The sequence below is a fragment of the Stegodyphus dumicola genome, chromosome X2 (genome assembly GCF_044657685.1).
Source record: "Stegodyphus dumicola isolate Sdum_Otavi_A_Nest chromosome X2, ASM4465768v1".
In the NCBI taxonomy this organism is placed as follows: domain Eukaryota; kingdom Metazoa; phylum Arthropoda; class Arachnida; order Araneae; family Eresidae; genus Stegodyphus; species Stegodyphus dumicola.
In genome coordinates this window covers 181,696,277-181,713,966 of record NC_140781.1, presented here as the reverse complement: position 1 = coordinate 181,713,966, position 17,690 = coordinate 181,696,277, and the positions used below count along the sequence as shown (strand labels likewise).

The following is a 17,690-nucleotide window of genomic DNA, read 5'->3' as shown; positions in this document are numbered from 1 at the left end:
ATGCAGTTTTCACATATAGACAGTATTTCAAAGTTAACATAGTTCTACCATACATTAGAAGTTCATAATGGATTACACCTCTTTGCCCTCATCAAATACACAATAAAACTTTCTTCCCACGAATATCAGGCTCTGCTTTCTTCCCCCCCCCCCAGGAAAAGCAACATTACCAGTCATCACACAGTACTGTTTGTGTATAGCATCCATTTTTCATTGCATGTAATCCATGGTTCTGTTTTGTTTTATAAACTATTTTCTCCCACCCTCAAGCATGCCTTCATGGTGTAACGGTAGCACACTTGGCTCATATTCAAGAGGTCCAGCTTCAAGTCTCAGCAAGTGCGCTGCATATTTTTCACATCTCCTGCTTCAAAACAACCTGATGACTCTACAGTGGCACCTGGACTAAAAGGTGGTGGACAATAATTTGCCACCATCAGGATTTGATGACTGGGTCCCCTAATCCCCAGTTACCTTTAAAAGGCACAGTATGCAGAGGTATTTTCTCCCTCCTTCCGGCATGTCTTCATGGTGTAAAAGTAGCACACTCAGCTCGTATTCCAGAGGTCCAGGTTCGAAGCTCAGCGACGACACTGCACATTTTTCACATCTCTTGCTTAAAAAAAACGTAATGTCTCTACGATTTGTAAAAAGTTTGTTAATAAATGTTATTTTTTTTAACCCTAGACAATCTTTGATTATGCGCACAATGTGCCATGATTCATGTTAAAATCTCCTTCAGGAAGAGTCTTTTAGATGCCTAAGCAAAAAGTAAAGACAACTAGCAATGCATTGCAATATCTGTACCTCAGATAAGAACACGAGTAACCCATTTCCTACCTTTGTCATGATGAGCCATGACAGCGATAAAGGAGCGTACCTTGCAATGCATTATTATCGATAAATACAGCAATCCTACGGAAAAGTTTTGTAGAAGCAAACAGTTGTCGAGTGGTGCACGATCGAAGCCTTGAAATAAAGAACAATTTTTATTGCATATTACATTTTTCACAAATGCTGTGATAATTATATAATTTGCCATGGACAATGATGATTTGCACCTCCCATGGTGGTGAATTTTGCTAGTCATTGCTACTTTTAGTTTTGACAACTTGCCATCTCTCAAGATTTCCATGCCAAAAGTTGTGGATTACGTCAACAGGATTTTTGACTTGAATTATATTTTACGTTTCAGTTTCACCGCAAGTTAATGGTGGCATTGTAAAAAACAAAGATCATGCCTTTCTGTTAATTATTTAAATTAAATAAAGGGTTATTTTCACCCTTCTTTTGTGCTGGTAATTTATTCACGCCTGTAATTTGATCCTGTGAGAATTCACCAGGTTCATTGTAGGCTCTAAATTTAGTTTATGTGGAATAGTAGAGATAGATCTTACAGTGTGTTACTCAAGTTCATGTTCAATGAATGTAACATAAACTTGGACTTCAAATAAATAAAATATTGAAATCTTTGCACCAAATACATGACTGAAAAATATTTGCGGACAACATAAAAAATTGCTTCGGGAGCCACCAGTTTGAAACCACTGTTATAGACGATGTTCAAATTACACAAAAATAATATTTTATGATTGAGCTAACCAATATGATTTAACTTTTCATGGAATGAATACAGACAAATTCAGTTACTTTTATCCTATTCTATTGACCGGTCTCTTCCCAAAATTTAAACAATTGCATAACATCATGAAAAGACGTAGAAATATAATTTATCTTTTAAAACTTTTTTTAACTATGTAATATACATTGCATTTGCATGATCGGCTAATTTTTCACTGTATGGTCCGCTTTGTCTTTTTTTCTGAAAAAAATCTCCAAGCGGTAGTGATTGTTCATGAAATCTGGAAGCCCGCTTTGCTTTTCTGTAATAATAATCCTTTTGTATGGACCCAGGTTTTGGGTTCTTACTATTTTTTCAGTTGCTGCGTTTGCTTGCACGTGCGTGGTATTGTCTTGGATTTTAAACTTGCTATTATTTTGCTGTGGGCACCATCATTTGAATATGTCTGAGATGAGTAAGAGGATGAATGTTGATTAACAGTGGATGATCAGAAACAATGAAAAATTTAATTGAATTGCCTATCTAGAGGATGGAGGAGATGGTGGTGGGAAGCCTAAACGCATGCACATGAAAAAAGGTATGTTAAAAAATTGACGTTTCATTTAATAGGGGGACAGGAAAGTAATGCCGCTTTCTTACATTAAATTCAAACGAATACATTAACAAGTTTTTATTTTTAATTAATAATATAATCACCCTCGTTATCAACAACCTTTTGAAATCTAATGTGCAGATTTTCAATCCCAGACCGATAAAAGTCAATTGGTTTTGGGGTAAAATATCTAGAGAGGACATTTTGGACATCATCCAAATTTTCAAATTTTTTGCCACTAAGAAAATGTTGTAGGGATCCGAATAAATGGAAATCCAATGCGGCGATATTGGCTGAGTATGGCAGTACCTCCCACCCCAATTCATTAATTTTTTTCCAGTGTTCGTCTTGCACAGTGCGATCTTGCACTGTCGTATTGCAGAATGATGCCTTTTCCATTGACAATTGATATTTTTCAATTAAAGATTGGTTCACTAGATCCAATTGTTCACAATAAAGGTCTACATTAACAGTTTTTCTAGGTTTCAGCAATTCTAAATGAAAAATTCCGCGAATACTCCGTCAAACACCCAGAAGTGCCTTTTCAGGATGCAAACCCTTTGTAGCCCCTATTAAAACTGCCATTTGAGTTTTGGATTATCATATAGGACTTATTTTTTGTCTCCACTAATCAAACGATCAAAAAAACAGTTCTGTTTGTTGCTGTTGAAGCACCAAACAGAACCGTTGCATGTGATGGATAGGTTGGCTTTGTTCTCCTCTTTGTATAATGTATTGGGAAAAAAAAAAAAAAAGAAAGAAAAAAGAAATTATTTTGACTATTCGGTTACTTTCCTTTTATTTAAGCCATTCCGAATATTATTCCTTAGATAGCTAATCTGAGTAAAAACACACCCATTTTTGGAAGTTTATCTATACTTCAGCAGTTACTGCAACTATATTATAAATATTCATTCATATGCTCATAATATAAGCATAACAATAATAATAAACACGAATATTAACTGACCACGTGGAATGAGAAAGCAAATTATTAAAATCTTGATAGAAATTCAAATGTATGTAGTATTTGGGAGGGAGGAAAAGAATACCGAATGTACCGGAATTTTTTACCGATTTTGCAATTCTTTGACCAACAGAACGACGTGCACCTGTCTGTACTCTCGCGTGCACCATAGGTTACGTTAATGCAGAGAAAGGGGGGAAAGCAGTTTCCAGGAGTATGATTCACCATCTGACGTTGCATATAAGGAAGAAAAGTTGTTTATTTAGTTTCGGCTTTGGTACGGGGGAAAAATGCACGTTCATTAAAAAAAAAAAAGCACTAAAAGCAAAAAATAAGCACTAAAAAAAAAATAAATAAATAAGGGCTTTAAAGAAAAAGTAAGCACCTATAAGGGCCTTTATATTTTATTTTCAAATATAAGGACTTATAAGCACTTGTAAGGACCGCTACAAACCTTGTTATCAAAGACTCCCTGCATGGATAAATGCTATGAGGAGTTTTGAAAGTTCTAAATTGGTAAAAATATATTTCAGGGTATCCCTTGGCAAAAATTGATGCAATTCCAGTTTACGTCTAATGCCCTACACAGTAAAATTGCGTCCAAAACATAATGCAATAAAACATAATTAAAACAAACTATATAATCTCAATAAACTGCATTTTAAATCAAACAATGAAATAACATAAAAAGGGAAATACATGTTTTCTCATCTATGCATTACAAAAAGGAAATATCGACTTACCTTATTTAGAAATTTCTGCGTCTTTAGACTGAGCACACAAAATTCCTTAACGGCATCCAAGAACTTTCTAAAATTATCTGAACTAGAACCTGTATACTGCCATCACAACGTAAATTCCCAAAAAATAAAGAATAAAAAATATCTTCCATAGTGGCGGATTGTCAGTGGCATTTCTTGCATAAACCTTTCTTGCGATAAACCCATTCAAAGCCATCTGAACGATCTTTGCGTTTGATCATATGCATTTCCTTCGTACAAACAGGATACTAATAATGACTACTATGTAAATCGGTTAGAATAGATTTAAGGGTGCCTTGTATTATCGCGACATTCTTGTTTTATTTATTGCAAAGTCATTTCATTTATGGTAACGCGAATAGTTGAATGTTATGGAAACCCTATTATGACATAATTGGTTGCGTGATTGCAGTGAATTTGAATGACGGGGAAAAGATTTGTAAGGGCTTGCGGTGTGTGTTGGTTAGGAAGTTCGTCGCTTGTTTGGTGGTTTAGACAGTAAAACGGCTGAATGTGGTAATTAATTTAAAGTTTCTGTACAATTTGGAACGGAAGGGGAAAAGAGCATTAACTGACTGGTGTGTAAATGAAGGTTTACTAAGTAGCCATTATAAGTCTCCTGTTTGTGGGAAGGAAATGCGTACAGTCAAATGCCGGAGGATATTTTTTACTTTTATCTTTGTGGCAATGCCAGTATACAGATTCCAATTCAGATAATTTTAGGAAGTTTTTGGATGCTGTTAAGGAATTTTGTTTGACTGAAGAGATGGAAATTTTTAAATAAGGTAAGTGGTTATTAAAAAAAGTATTTCTTAAAAATACATAACCTAAAAAGGTATTTCTAAAAATAGAGAAAACAAACAGCAGAGCAAAAATACGATGCTTTTATTGGAATTACAAACTATAGCTATTCTTTCGAACGACAGTATCGCGAAGCACGATCTCCTGATGACGACAACACTCACTGTTGCCAGAACTTATCTAAACTATATATTATATTGTTATTATTTTTATTAACATACTTTAATACTTCCCCTTGTAAAAAAAAATAATAATAATAAATTAAAAGAAAAGAGTCACAAAAGTCCCATCTTGTCACAAAGAATTAACAGTCTCGGTTTAAATAAAGGTTTAGTCATTATGTCAGCAACTTGCGCCTCTGTAGGTACCTGCTGCACAATGATTTCCTTTTCTAGAACTTTCTCTCGTATGAAAAAGTGCTTGATATCAATGTGTTTTGTGCGTCGATGAAACTCCAGGTTTTGTGACAGTCTCACTGCAGCGGCGTTGTCTACTTGAATTACTGGAGTTTCACGTAACTTGGTTACATCACTAAATAGTCGCTTTAACCAAATTACTTCTCTAGAACATTCACTAGCTGCAATTACTTCTGCTTCAGTCGTCGAAGTTGCAACAACTGTTTGCCTTTGGCTAATCCATGATATAGCTCCACCACTATATAATATCACTACTCCACTCGTTGATTTTCCTGTTTCTTGACAGCCTCCAAAATCTGCATCACTATAGCATTCTAGAATTCCTGGTTTGTATTTATTCTTGTATGTAACACCTTGAGTTAGAGAACCTGCTATGTATCTGAATACAAGTTTCACTTTTTTCCAATCATCTTTCGAAGGATTTTCTAGGTAACGTGATAGAATGCCAACACAGTAAGCTAAATCTGGTCTTGTGCCTAACATAAGATACATTAAAGCTCCTACAGCTTCTCTATAAGGAAAAATTTCTCTGTTTGATTTATCTTCCTTTTTCTTTTCAGTTAGACCTTCCTTCAGGATAGGAGTTGACACTGGCTTGCAATCTTCCATCCCAAATTTTTGAAGAATTTTTCTTGCATAAGCTTGCTGATTAATTTTAATACTTCCATCTTCAAGATGTTTAATTTCAAGTCCAAGAAAGTATACTGCTGGTTTAGTTGTGATTCTGAATCTCGACTTCAATTCTCTGAGAAATTTTTCAGATTCTTGTAGATCTGTTGATGCTATTAAACCATCATCTACATATAAACATACGATTAGCTTCTTGCCGTTATTGTTTCTTATATATAAGCATGGATCAGCTTCACTTGTCTTGAAGCCCAGCTGTGACACAAAATCTCCAAAATATTTATTCCAGCAGCGTGATGATTGTTTAAGTCCATACAAACTGCGTTTCAACTTACAGACTTTCTTCGAACCGTCACTATATCCTTCTGGTTGCTGCATGTATATAGATTCTTCAAGTTTTCCATATAAGAATGCTGAACCGACATCAAACTGAGAAAGATGCATTTTCTCATTGGCTGCGATGCTCAAAACTGAACGAATAGTTCCTAACTTTGTTACTGGACTAAACGTTTGATCATAATCAACTCCAAAACGTTGAGTACATCCTTTGGCAACAAGTCTAGCCTTGAATTTATCAATAGATCCATCAGGATTTCTTTTGATCTTATAAACCCACTTGCATGGTATAGCTTTAGCATCTTTTGGTAATTTTTCTAAACTCCATGTTTCATTCTCTATCAATGATTTCATCTCTGAATCCATAGCTTCTTTCCAATTAACACTTTGCTTACAGTTGATTGCTTCTTCATAAGATTCAGGTTCTTCAGAATCAATAATAAAAGCTTCACTTATCATTATATAATCTTCAAAACGCTTTGGCTTTCTCATGTCAGCTCTATCTCTTAGGAATCTTGACTGTGCATTATTTTGCAAATTAATATCTTCACATTCTTCTCTTTCAGAATGTTCTTCTGATATATTTCCAGATATTTCTTTGTTGTACTCTTTTTCTGAATTGTCTTCTTCACAAAGAAACTTTTCTGACTTATCTTTTTCTGAATTTTGTTGATGTTCAGAGCCAGAAATTAGGCTATCTTGATCTTGAATAGGTAACTGCACCCTTTCTTCACAATCTGTGAGCTTTTCATTAAATATAACATCCCGTGAACAGATCACACTATTGGTTTCTTTGATCCATAATCGGTATCTTTCGTCTCCATCATAACCAATTAAATAAGCTTTTGTAGCCTTATTATCCATTTTCCTTCTTCTTTGTTTAGGAATATGGGCATAGCACACAGATCCTACTATACGAAGATGCTTAATTCGAGGTTTCTTTTTAAACCATAGCTCATAAGGACTCATGCCTTCCACTGATGATTTGCCAGTTCTGTTTAGTACATATATGGCAGTGTTGACTAGTTCAGCCCATATTGCTGCAGGAAAATGAGCTTCAGAATTTGAGTACTTAAATGTTCTTGCCATTTCGATTATTGTACATATGTCTCTTTCACTAGAGCCATTTTGTTCAGGAGAATAAGGTGCTGTTAGTCTTTGAGTTATACCTTCAGAATGCAAAATAGCACGCACTTTGTCATTGTCAAACTCGCCTCCATTATCGCTGAGAAATTCTTTGACTGGATGTCCTAAAATTTTAGCGTGTGCAAGCATGTGTTGTAACATATTTACAACAGCAGATTTTTCCTTGATAAAATACCCATAACGAAACTTTGTGTAGCTATCTTTAAACACAACTAAGTATCTTTTCTTCTGGAAAGATTCATCAAAAGGTCCACAGACATCAGCTGAAATTAATTCACCAGGCTTGCTGGCTGGCTTTCTTATGCCAAATGGTAAACGATGTGCTTTGCCAAAAATGCATGGTTCACACAATTTTCTTTCAAATGGGATTTTAATTCCTAATTCTTTCTCAAGCATGTTCTTAATGTGACGTTTATCTTGATGTCCCCATCTCTGATGATATAACTCTAACAAGGAATTGTCTGCTTCAGCAGCATGCACTTCTATAATTTTATCAGGCATAATAGGTTCGATAGCTGCCTTGTATAAAGTACCATATACTTTGCGAGTTCCAAAAAGCACTACTTGACCATTAACCTTTAACCAGCATTCTGTAACTGTTGAAATAAATTTACTATTCGGATTTCTATCTTGAGCAGCAAGTAAAGAAAATAAATTTCTGTTTATCTCAGGGACATACCAAACATCTTTAAGGTAAATTCTTTGGATTTTACTACCAATAGTTGTTTTGACACATACTGTACCTTTACCAAGAGCAACTAAAGTTTCTTTTCCAGCAGCCTTGATGCTACAGGGACTATCAAACTTCATAAAGTCAATAAAGTATGTGAAACAATTCATGATATGTCTTGTAGCTCGATATGTCACTCACTGTTGCCAGAACTTATCTAAACTATATATTATATTATTATTATTTTTATTAACATACTTTAATAGTTATTTCCTTTGCGCAGTGCTAAGATGAATTTCCTCTTTTATGTTATTTCACTGTTTCATTTAAAATGTAGTTTATTGAGATTATATTTTTTGTTGGCTGCTCATTTGACCTTTTTAAGTGAAAATAGATCGATGTGTACATGGACAAAGAAAAGAGAGTGTGCAATGCCAAGTTTGTGCAATTCTCTGATGTGTTTTTAAGTGAAAATAGGTTGATGTGCACATGGATACCAAGTTTGTGCAATTCTTTCACTTGTTATTTTGGCTTTGTGTAGTGGCGATGTTTGCTGCAAAAATCGCCGCTACACAAAGCCAAAATAACAAGGCAAACAACTGCAAAAACTCGGTATCCATGTACTGCTGAAAATCCCCAATTTCCGCCAAGGGGCACCCATAAATACAGAGTACAAAGTCCGAGATCTGCAGGTCCAATATCCAGAATGATCTAAAATCCAGACCTCAAAGCCACAAACTTTTTTTCTTGTATGCTTTACGCATACGCATTTAATTTTTAATTCCATAATAAAACATGTGGAGATTTTCACTTAAAAATTCCGATTCTTAATTTCACTTAGGCACTAAATAAAAATACCTCGGTATGAAGAAACAATCATGTAAGCATAAATTTGTGAGATTAAGAATTTGGCTACATAGATGAGCATCTGCTTGGCATTCATCTCAAACTGAAACATTCACTTACTAGTATTTTATATCCCTGACGCTGACCTGGCGAGTCATTATTTATTATATTTTGCTTTCATCTCTGTATGTTTATCAATATATGACAGCTTCAGTAATGACTTGTGCAGCAATGTGTAAAAATTTTGTTTTTATATTAGTAATTGAATAACAAGAGTATGGCAACCTTTTATGATAACATTACGCTTAGCAATGGTTACAGATATAAGTTCAATGTGCTAAGAAATGTTGACGAGGAAAAATTTAATAAAAATTTCTTTTCAGATGCTAAAAATAGATTTTGTTAATGAAATTCATAGGCCAAAAATTACATTTAGTGCTATTTTAATTAAGAATAACTGATATGTTATTCATTTAAACCCAGAAGCGATGGCAGAATTAGGGAAGACAAATTTTTTGGAATTTGGGGATGCATTGAGCAGCAAAATTAAGGGTTGAGAAATTTTTTTTAATTTATAGGGAAAGCACTGAGTTAAGGAGCGGCGAAAATTTAGAACTTAGGAAGGCCCTTTGTAGCAGAATTTAGGACCTGCAGAGACTGCACCAGGTGGTATCTAGCACCGGCCCTAGATAAAAGCTTAAGTATACGTGGGAGTTTATTTATTCAACACTCATTAGTTTTAAGCATGTGCAAGAAATAGATGTAGGTATAATAAATAACTAAACTAATACAATTCAAGCTTAATTCAATATGCAATAGGAGCAAGACAAAATTTAGTGGAACAACTTATCTTTTTTCGCCAATCTTATGATAAATAGCCAATAATGTTATAGCAGATGCTAAGATAATGTATCCATATTATTCTTTCCTCCAAATTGTATGTCCGTCATTCAGCCTATGAATATTGGAATAGTACACATGCTGAAATGCAAATATAAAGTAGCATTTTTAAAATCCATGTTAAATTTCTTAAGCAAAGGCAAGACCATTTAAGAATTTTTTAAATATTTTAGCGTAAAATTTGCTTTGTGGAGCATTGCAAGATCATGGGAAGTTGTGTCTCCAGATACATTAAAAAAAGCTTGGCATAATTTATGGCCAGCTTCATAATTTATGGCCTATATTTCATGTGGGAGTATACTATATTTCATGGTGAGGACGTTGAAAATGACAGCTGCGAGTTTGAAGGCTTCCGAATATTGCAAACTAAAGGTGAAATTTTCCAGCTAAGGGATTTTGTAAAGAAATGTGGAGAAGTGTTAATAAATGAAGATGTTATAACAGAAGTTTTTCATTGCGATGACAATGCCCCAATAATCAATCAATTAATGGATGGCAAAATCTGTAGTATGGTTCTAGATCCAGAAAATACCGCTACTGATAGGGAAGAAAATGACAAAGAGGTTGTTGAAAACGAAAAAAATTTTGATTGATAAGTTAGTTGGTATTCTTGACACAGCAATTAGAGGACTTGAAGAGTGGAATTTTGTAACTGAACAAGAAATTATGTCTGTTTATAGAATTAGAGAGAAAGTATTAGCACAAAAAATGAAGCAACTTAAAACAACTTACATTGAAAGAAATGTTTAATAAAGTAAACAAATAAATATTAAGCTCTTTTTTGTAAATTTTGATAGATCCTAAATGCTCTTTATTTCATAAAATACGATTTCATATTTTTAACTGCAAAATTTCTGCATGCCATCTTACTAGATTTAAATTGATGATCTAATACCTGGAAAAATCCCAAATCCCGAACTGCCGAAGTTCCAACGAGTACGGATCTCAGACTTTGTACCGTATTTTTACCAGCAAACCTTCATTAACACTGCAGTCAATTAATGCTTTTTGCCCCTTTTCATTCCAAATCATACAGAAACTTCAGATTAAACTTATTACATACAGCCTTTTTACGGTGTAAAGCAGAAGATAAGCAATGCACTTCTTAACCAACATCCAACACATAAATAAGCCTTTACAAATATTTTCCTATTAGTCAAATTCTCTGCAATCACACAACCAATCACGTCATAATAAGATTACCATAACATTTAACTACTCAGGTTACCGTAACTAAATCAACTTGGTGATAATCCAAGGGGCACCCTAAAATATAGACTAACCAATTACATGTTAAAAAGCATTGCATGAAATCTAGATGATTTTATTTTAATGATAATGAGTGAAACTCAGACCTATATACTACAAAAGTATGAAAAGTATTATGTTTGCATTGATGGAACACATGGCTTACACAATTACAGGTTTGAATTCATAACATAACTTGCAATTGATGAACTTCATCAGAGCTTTCCATGCACTTTCTATTATGTAACAGAAGTAACCAAGCAGTTAAGTCGCTGTTTTTCTCATACCTTAAGAAAGCATATGGAGAAATCTATTCAAACATGCCAGACATGGCAAACACCTTTCATAATGGCTGGTCTGATGTCATGTCTGTCCTAAATAACAGACATTATGTGGCACATGCCTACAAGATGAAGCATCTAATTAGGAAAAGTTAAAACTAAAGAAAAACAGTTCAAAGTTCATAAAATTTTGCAAACATTATGCAGGGGTGTTTGTGGGACCCCAAAAAATCCCCTGAAACTTTTACGGACTTACTACCGACATTTTGGAGTTTCGAGAAGACGGGGCAGAGAAATGAAAAATTACAATTATGAAGTATTCAATGACCTAATTATAAAAATTCAATGAATTACTTTTTTTGAAAAATTAATAACCATAAATTTTCAAACATATAAACTACTACATTTTATGTAAATATTTTAAATTACCTGGATTAATTCTTTAAAAAAAATTATCTAATTTCTGCTGCTTTTTTTTATTTTCTGATGTTTGTGGGCTTGTCTTTCTTTTGTGGTGAACTTCATAATTGCAGGAAGGTTGACTTTTATTTTCCTCATTTACAGTTGAAGAAATTTCCTCGAGAACTGCACATGCAGAGGTAGAAGCAGTTTGCTTTTCTGCTAATGTAGAAGGTTTTTCAGAGACTTTTATAGGTGACTCATCTGAAATACATGTTTTTAAGTCCTCTTGATATGTTTTCCAACTTCTGTTCATATTCAGTAAGAGATCTTTGTGAATTGGATCAGTCATTGGATTTTTTTAGCCATATTTTTCACATGAGGTTTCTTTAGAAGCCATTAAATCATATTTAATAGTCTGCACTGCATCTAGGGAATCAATCTTAAGAGAGGTTCTATAGTCAGTGACAAGTGTATCCATTAAGTTGAATGCACTTTCCACTAATGGGCCATGGAAGCAGCTAAGGCAGGCTTTGACCAATTTAGCCAATGTAGGATACTTATAATCATTTGTGAAATCATCTTTTAAATTAAAAACTTTAGACCAATATTTATCAATTGTACACTTGACTTGATTTCCACTTTCATCAGATGTGTAGAACATTTCTTTGGTGATATCAATATCACTCTGGTATAACCTTATTTCAGCTTCTACTTTTGACTTTTCATTATCACTAAAAATATGGGACATAAAAGATGATAATTTTTCAAAAGCTAATATTGTACTGGTTTTACCTTCTAGCTCTGGATCTAATGCTGTAAAACTAATTAGATATGAATTTTTAAGGGGTAATTTCTGTTTCATATGTTGTGCTGTATTAGTATACGGTTTCATCAGAGAAATTTGGAATTCTTTTGCTATTGGATGATTTTTTGATAATTTCTTCAGGAGAGTGGAAGCTTCTGCACCAGTAAATATTACTTTCCTAGGTAGATGGAATTCTGGATTTGTGACATCAACCTTTAATAAATCATTATAAGATGTGCACTCTATATTTTCTGGCTTCATAAAAAAAGAGAAAAATTTTGCCATCAATTTATAAATACTGGAATGTATTAAATGAAGCATTGGTTTTTTTGTTTCAAATAATTTAATATATGTGTTGAACTCTGGTAATACTGCTGAATATAATGCCATATGCAATAAAGTTTTGTTTTGCATAACAAATAACCCATTTAGTATTTTTTTTTTCGAGCTAAAGCATCCTTTGTGAGTTGTTGGGAATGCAAGCAAGAATACACCCCTTCAACAATTTTTTTCTGAGTTGCAGAAATATTTCTTTTATTGTATACAGTTTCAACATAAGAAAAATAATCCCCTTTATCAGTTTTATCCAAGTAGTGAAAATAAAATGCAATAAGAGCATCCCACAGATCTTTGATTCTTTCTAAAACACATAAAAGGTACACCCACCTATGGTCTGGTCGGAACTACTCTGATATGCGCCCTCAAGTCGGCAAATTTCTCGCCAAATATTTTTGGCGAGAAACTTTACTCTGCCATATTACTATCTAAATTTTTTGTCTACATTTCGAACTTTAAGCCTAAAATGTTTCCAAAAACACGGTTTTCGCACATGCAAAAACTACGTTTTGAACACACGATTTAAGCTAAAAATCCGAAACAAAAACAAGAAATTTAGATAGCAAAAACGTAAAGTTTCTAACCAAAAATATTTGACAAGAATTCATGTACACAGCGACATGTTTTAACTTAAAAAAAATCTACGAATGGCACACTGTAGGCAACGAACGAATCTACGAACTATGCACACCTTGCTTTAATAAATTAACATAACAACAATAAATTTCAAAGAATACCATGTACACAGTGTTCTGTTTCAACTTTAAAAAACATCTACGAATTGCACAATCTACACTAAAAACAAATCAAGAAAATAAACTAAAATAAATTTCAGACAATTCAAAAAACAACAATAAAAACCGAAATTCATACAAAAAAACAATGAATATAACATTCTATAAAATAAAAACAATAAAATAAAATGCCCTTACCATAATGAAAGCTGCTTTTAAAAGCAGAAATATCTTTCCCTCCTATCTTCTCAGATACAGAGCATACAAAGTCCAAAATACATTCGTTAATAAAATTTTGCCAGTCACACAACGTCTGTGAAGAAAACTTCCACGATTTTGCTATATCACATGCCTTCCTACGATTCAAAATTTCAAAAGTAACAATAAAAACTTCCTCCAACGTTAACTTGCTACACGAAAACCAAGATCCAAACCTTAAACTCCGCTGACACCCACATACTTCATTAGCAACAATTTTACTGCAACCCACACAAGTCTATCAGAAACACCATTTTTCGTCCAAATCATATCCGCTCCGCATTTCGGACACGTCAAACTCCGTTTTAAAAGTCCCGACTCCCACAGAAATTCCAAAAATACACTACGATCCCCATAAATACAATCGTGCGAAAAACCAGCGCCAAAAATAATATCGCCACATTTGGTGAAATTAGGGCGTTTATCAGAGTTGTACCGTCTGGTCTCTTCAAGGGCTTAAGTTTTTTAATGGCAAGGGATTCCCAGATTTTGAAAAAAAATTTTCTTTTACCGCAGCTTTTCATATCAAAATAGATATCATCAAACAAATCGTCTAAGTATCTATCAAAACATGAAGCAAATTTTTTTGCACAGTTATTAGCTGTGTGACATGTGTCACCATCAATATCTAATAAGTGAGGTGCTTTATTTGATCGTAGTCTGGTTTCAACACCCTTTTTTTTTCCACGCATGGTGTTACATGAGTCCATTAATACACTAATTAAGTCTGCCCATGGAATATTATTATCTTCAATAGTATTAACAACTGCTTTAAAAACAGCTTCTGAATTGCAAGATTCCATTTTTAGAGATGCAAAATGATGGAACTACAACTTCATTTTGATTGTTATCATAAAACTGCACCAATATTGCCAGTATACTTTCTTGAGCATTGCTAGTACTTTCATCCAAATTTAGAGAAAATGGAGTCTCCTTTAAAGTTTTAATGATATTTTCCTTAATAGTTTTTGCGAGCCCATATTTCATCTTATAACATGCAGTAGTCCTGGACATTTCCAACGAGTTTAGCGCCGTCTGATCGCGGCTCAACTGTTTGCAGAGTTCAATTAAATTGGGAGCTACATTGAAAGAAAGAGAATTCTCGGCGATAAACGAAGTTATTTATACCTCTTGGCGTGCTTTTCTTGTCACTATATCCAATGGCCGAGCATCAGTCTCCAGTAAGTCATCAGTATTTTTTGAATTAGCATAATTACTTAAAGTCATTGAATGTCTAATGCACTTTGAATATTTTATGTGCGTCACAGTTTTAGAATGATTTTTGAAAGCCTTGAATCCTTTCCCACCATACATCAGCAGTGAGTTACAAAAAACACAATATGCTTGTCCAGCAACATTTATTTTCTTGCACCATGTGCCGATGGTATCCCCATTACCATCTCTCCGTTCAATCCAATTCCACCTAAATACATTCCGGACACCTTCTTCTAATTGTATAATATCACTATTTATATCGAGAAATTTCATAGTGAAATTCTCTTGCGTACATAAATAAAAAAATATTTTAATAAACGAAACGAAAAATTTACACGTGCATCAATAAATGAAACGAAAATTTTCCACAGCGGTGAAAAAAAGTTGAGAAGCGATCAATGACAAATAGCTAATACGGTGAAAAATCTTCCTTCTCTACTTATTGGCGCCACGCCAGGAGAGATAAGACCGGCTGATCTTTGGAATATGGTAACAAGTAGTTTGGCGACATTTTGGAGGCGATAAAGGTAGGTAATAATGTGAGAAGCACTCAGTTCCGATTACGCATTATTTTGTGTGAGGGAAATGAGAGATCATGAGATATGTCATGTGACATTAATGGACGAATTACAGTTCTTTAATCGGAAAAGGGGGTAAATTTGGAAAAATTATTTTGTATTAAGCTTCATTGTGTGCTGTGTGAAATAGTGTTGATTAATTTTCAGATTGCATGGCACTATGTAAAGTGAATTCTAAATTTTTAATACATAATAATTAATAATAAGTTGACTACTGGATTTCGGATTTAGAAATTAGTAGTAGTACTGCAGCCGATTGGAACTCTTTCTGTAGGGAAGTGTGCGTGCCACATAATGAAGATTCTGAAGAAGATTAGGTAAGTTAGTATTTTTAATCATTTGAGGATATTATTTTTATGCGTTGTTCTAAATGTAAGGAGTAAATAAATTAAAATGGTATTATTGGAAAATTGTTATTAGCAATGATTTAGTTTAAAGTAATTAGGATTTTAATCTAATTAATTTAATGTATGTGCTTATTTATATTTTAAGTAGTGTTTTTTTAATTTAATTATATTTTAATTTAATGATCGTGATTTTGTGAGTTATATGTTTGTAGTATTTTGGAATACGTTTGAGTAGTATACGTTGAGTATTTTCATGAATTTTCATGAAATTTTTCTAATTTATGAGAAAAAAGCAGTGTACATGGATATAGTGAAGAGCGTGCACAATGCCATTTTTGTGCAATTCTGGGATATTTTTTTAAGTAAAAGTAAGTCGACGTGTACATGGTTTAGTGATATTTTAATTAAATGATAGTTATTTTGTGAATTTTATGTTTGTAGGAATTTGGTATACGTTTCAGTTGAAGTAAACGTGTATGGAAATAATTTAAATATTTGACACTAAGTATTTGTAACTATTTTTAATGTTTGCGTATAAATTCGTTGCTGACGTTTATAATATAATAGATAATTTAGAGGTAAAAGTTTTTGGATATTTTATTTATTTTATATGTGGAAATGTTCATATTTGGAAAGGGTATATACTTTTTCGTTATTAGGTAATTTCATGTATGTTCTTTTTAACGGGTTTAAAGATTCAGAAAATTGTCATGCATTTTCGTGAAATTTTTCTAATTTATGAGAAAAAAGTAGTGTACATGGATATGGTGAAGAGTGTGCGCAATGCCATTTTTGTGCAGTTCTGGGATTTTTTTTTTAAGTAAAAATAAGTCGACGTGTACATGGTTTAGTGATATTTTAATTAAATGATAGTTATTTTGTGAATTTTATGTTTGTAGGAATTTGGTATACGTTTTAGTTGAAGTAAACGTGCATGGAAATAATTTAAATATTTGACACTAAGTATTTGTAATGCTTGCGGTATGAATTTGTTGGTGACGTTTATAATATAATAGATGATTTAAAGGTAAAAGTTTTTGGATATTTTATTTATTTTATATGTGGAAATGTTCATATTTGGAAAGGGTATATACTTTTTCGCGATCAGGTAATTTCATATATGTTCTTTTTACCGGGTTTAAAGATTCAGAAAATTGTCATGTATTTTCGTGAAATTTTTCTAATTTATGAGAAAAAAGCAGTGTACATGGATATAGTGAAGAGTGTGCGCAATGCCATTTTTGTGTAATTCTGGGATTTTTTTTAAGTAAAATTAAGTCAACGTGTACATGGTTTATGTGTATGTGTTATTTTGAAAAATGCGTAAGGAGTATGGTATTGTGCACTTTTTCCCAATTTTGCAGTGAATATTTGTCATGATTAAGCAGTTTTGTTAGATAAAATTTCTAGCATAAGTGTAATTCAACGAACACTGTTTCACACAACACAGAATAAAGCCAAATACAAAATTTCCAGATTTTTTCCCGATTTCCCCCCTTTTCCGATTAAATAACCATAATTTGTCCATTAATATCACATGACATATCCTATGATCTCTCATTTCCCTCACACAAAATAATGCGTAATCGGAACTGAGTACTGCTCACGTTATTACCAATGTCCCAGGTAGTAACCTTTATCGCCTCCAAAATGTCGCCAAACTACCAGTTACCATATTCTAAAGATCAGCCAAATTAATTTTTTTTTAATTTAATTTTTTTAAAAAAAGTTTAATTTAATACTTGACTTCACTTGCTTGTTTCTCAAAACACTTCATGAGTATTTTCCTTTTAGTACTTTAATTCTTAAATGCTAATTTCTAAGGGTACCACTTTATTGATA

The 17,690-nt window shown here is 33.2% G+C and overlaps 1 protein-coding gene across 4 annotated transcripts in view; it reads right to left on the bottom strand.

The window, feature by feature from the left end:
* Window positions 1-17,690, bottom strand: part of LOC118184214 (3'-5' exoribonuclease 1-like) — a 72,436-nt gene that overhangs the window by 52,246 nt on the left and 2,500 nt on the right. Inside the window, exon 1 of one of the 4 annotated variants that reach the window (XM_085809100.1) lies at window positions 13,649-13,990. The exons of 1 other annotated variant lie outside the window; for it this stretch is intronic. Coding sequence is in view for 1 of the 3 variants with exons in the window: in XM_085809098.1 (XP_085665224.1) it covers window positions 3,249-3,381 (133 nt within the window). In the remaining 2 variants the exon portion in view is untranslated. Of the gene's footprint in view, window positions 1-3,248; window positions 3,385-3,884; window positions 4,492-13,648; window positions 13,991-17,690 lie in introns of those variants that run through there. 2 more of the 4 variants (XM_035353850.2, XM_085809098.1) reach the window with 2 other exon arrangements.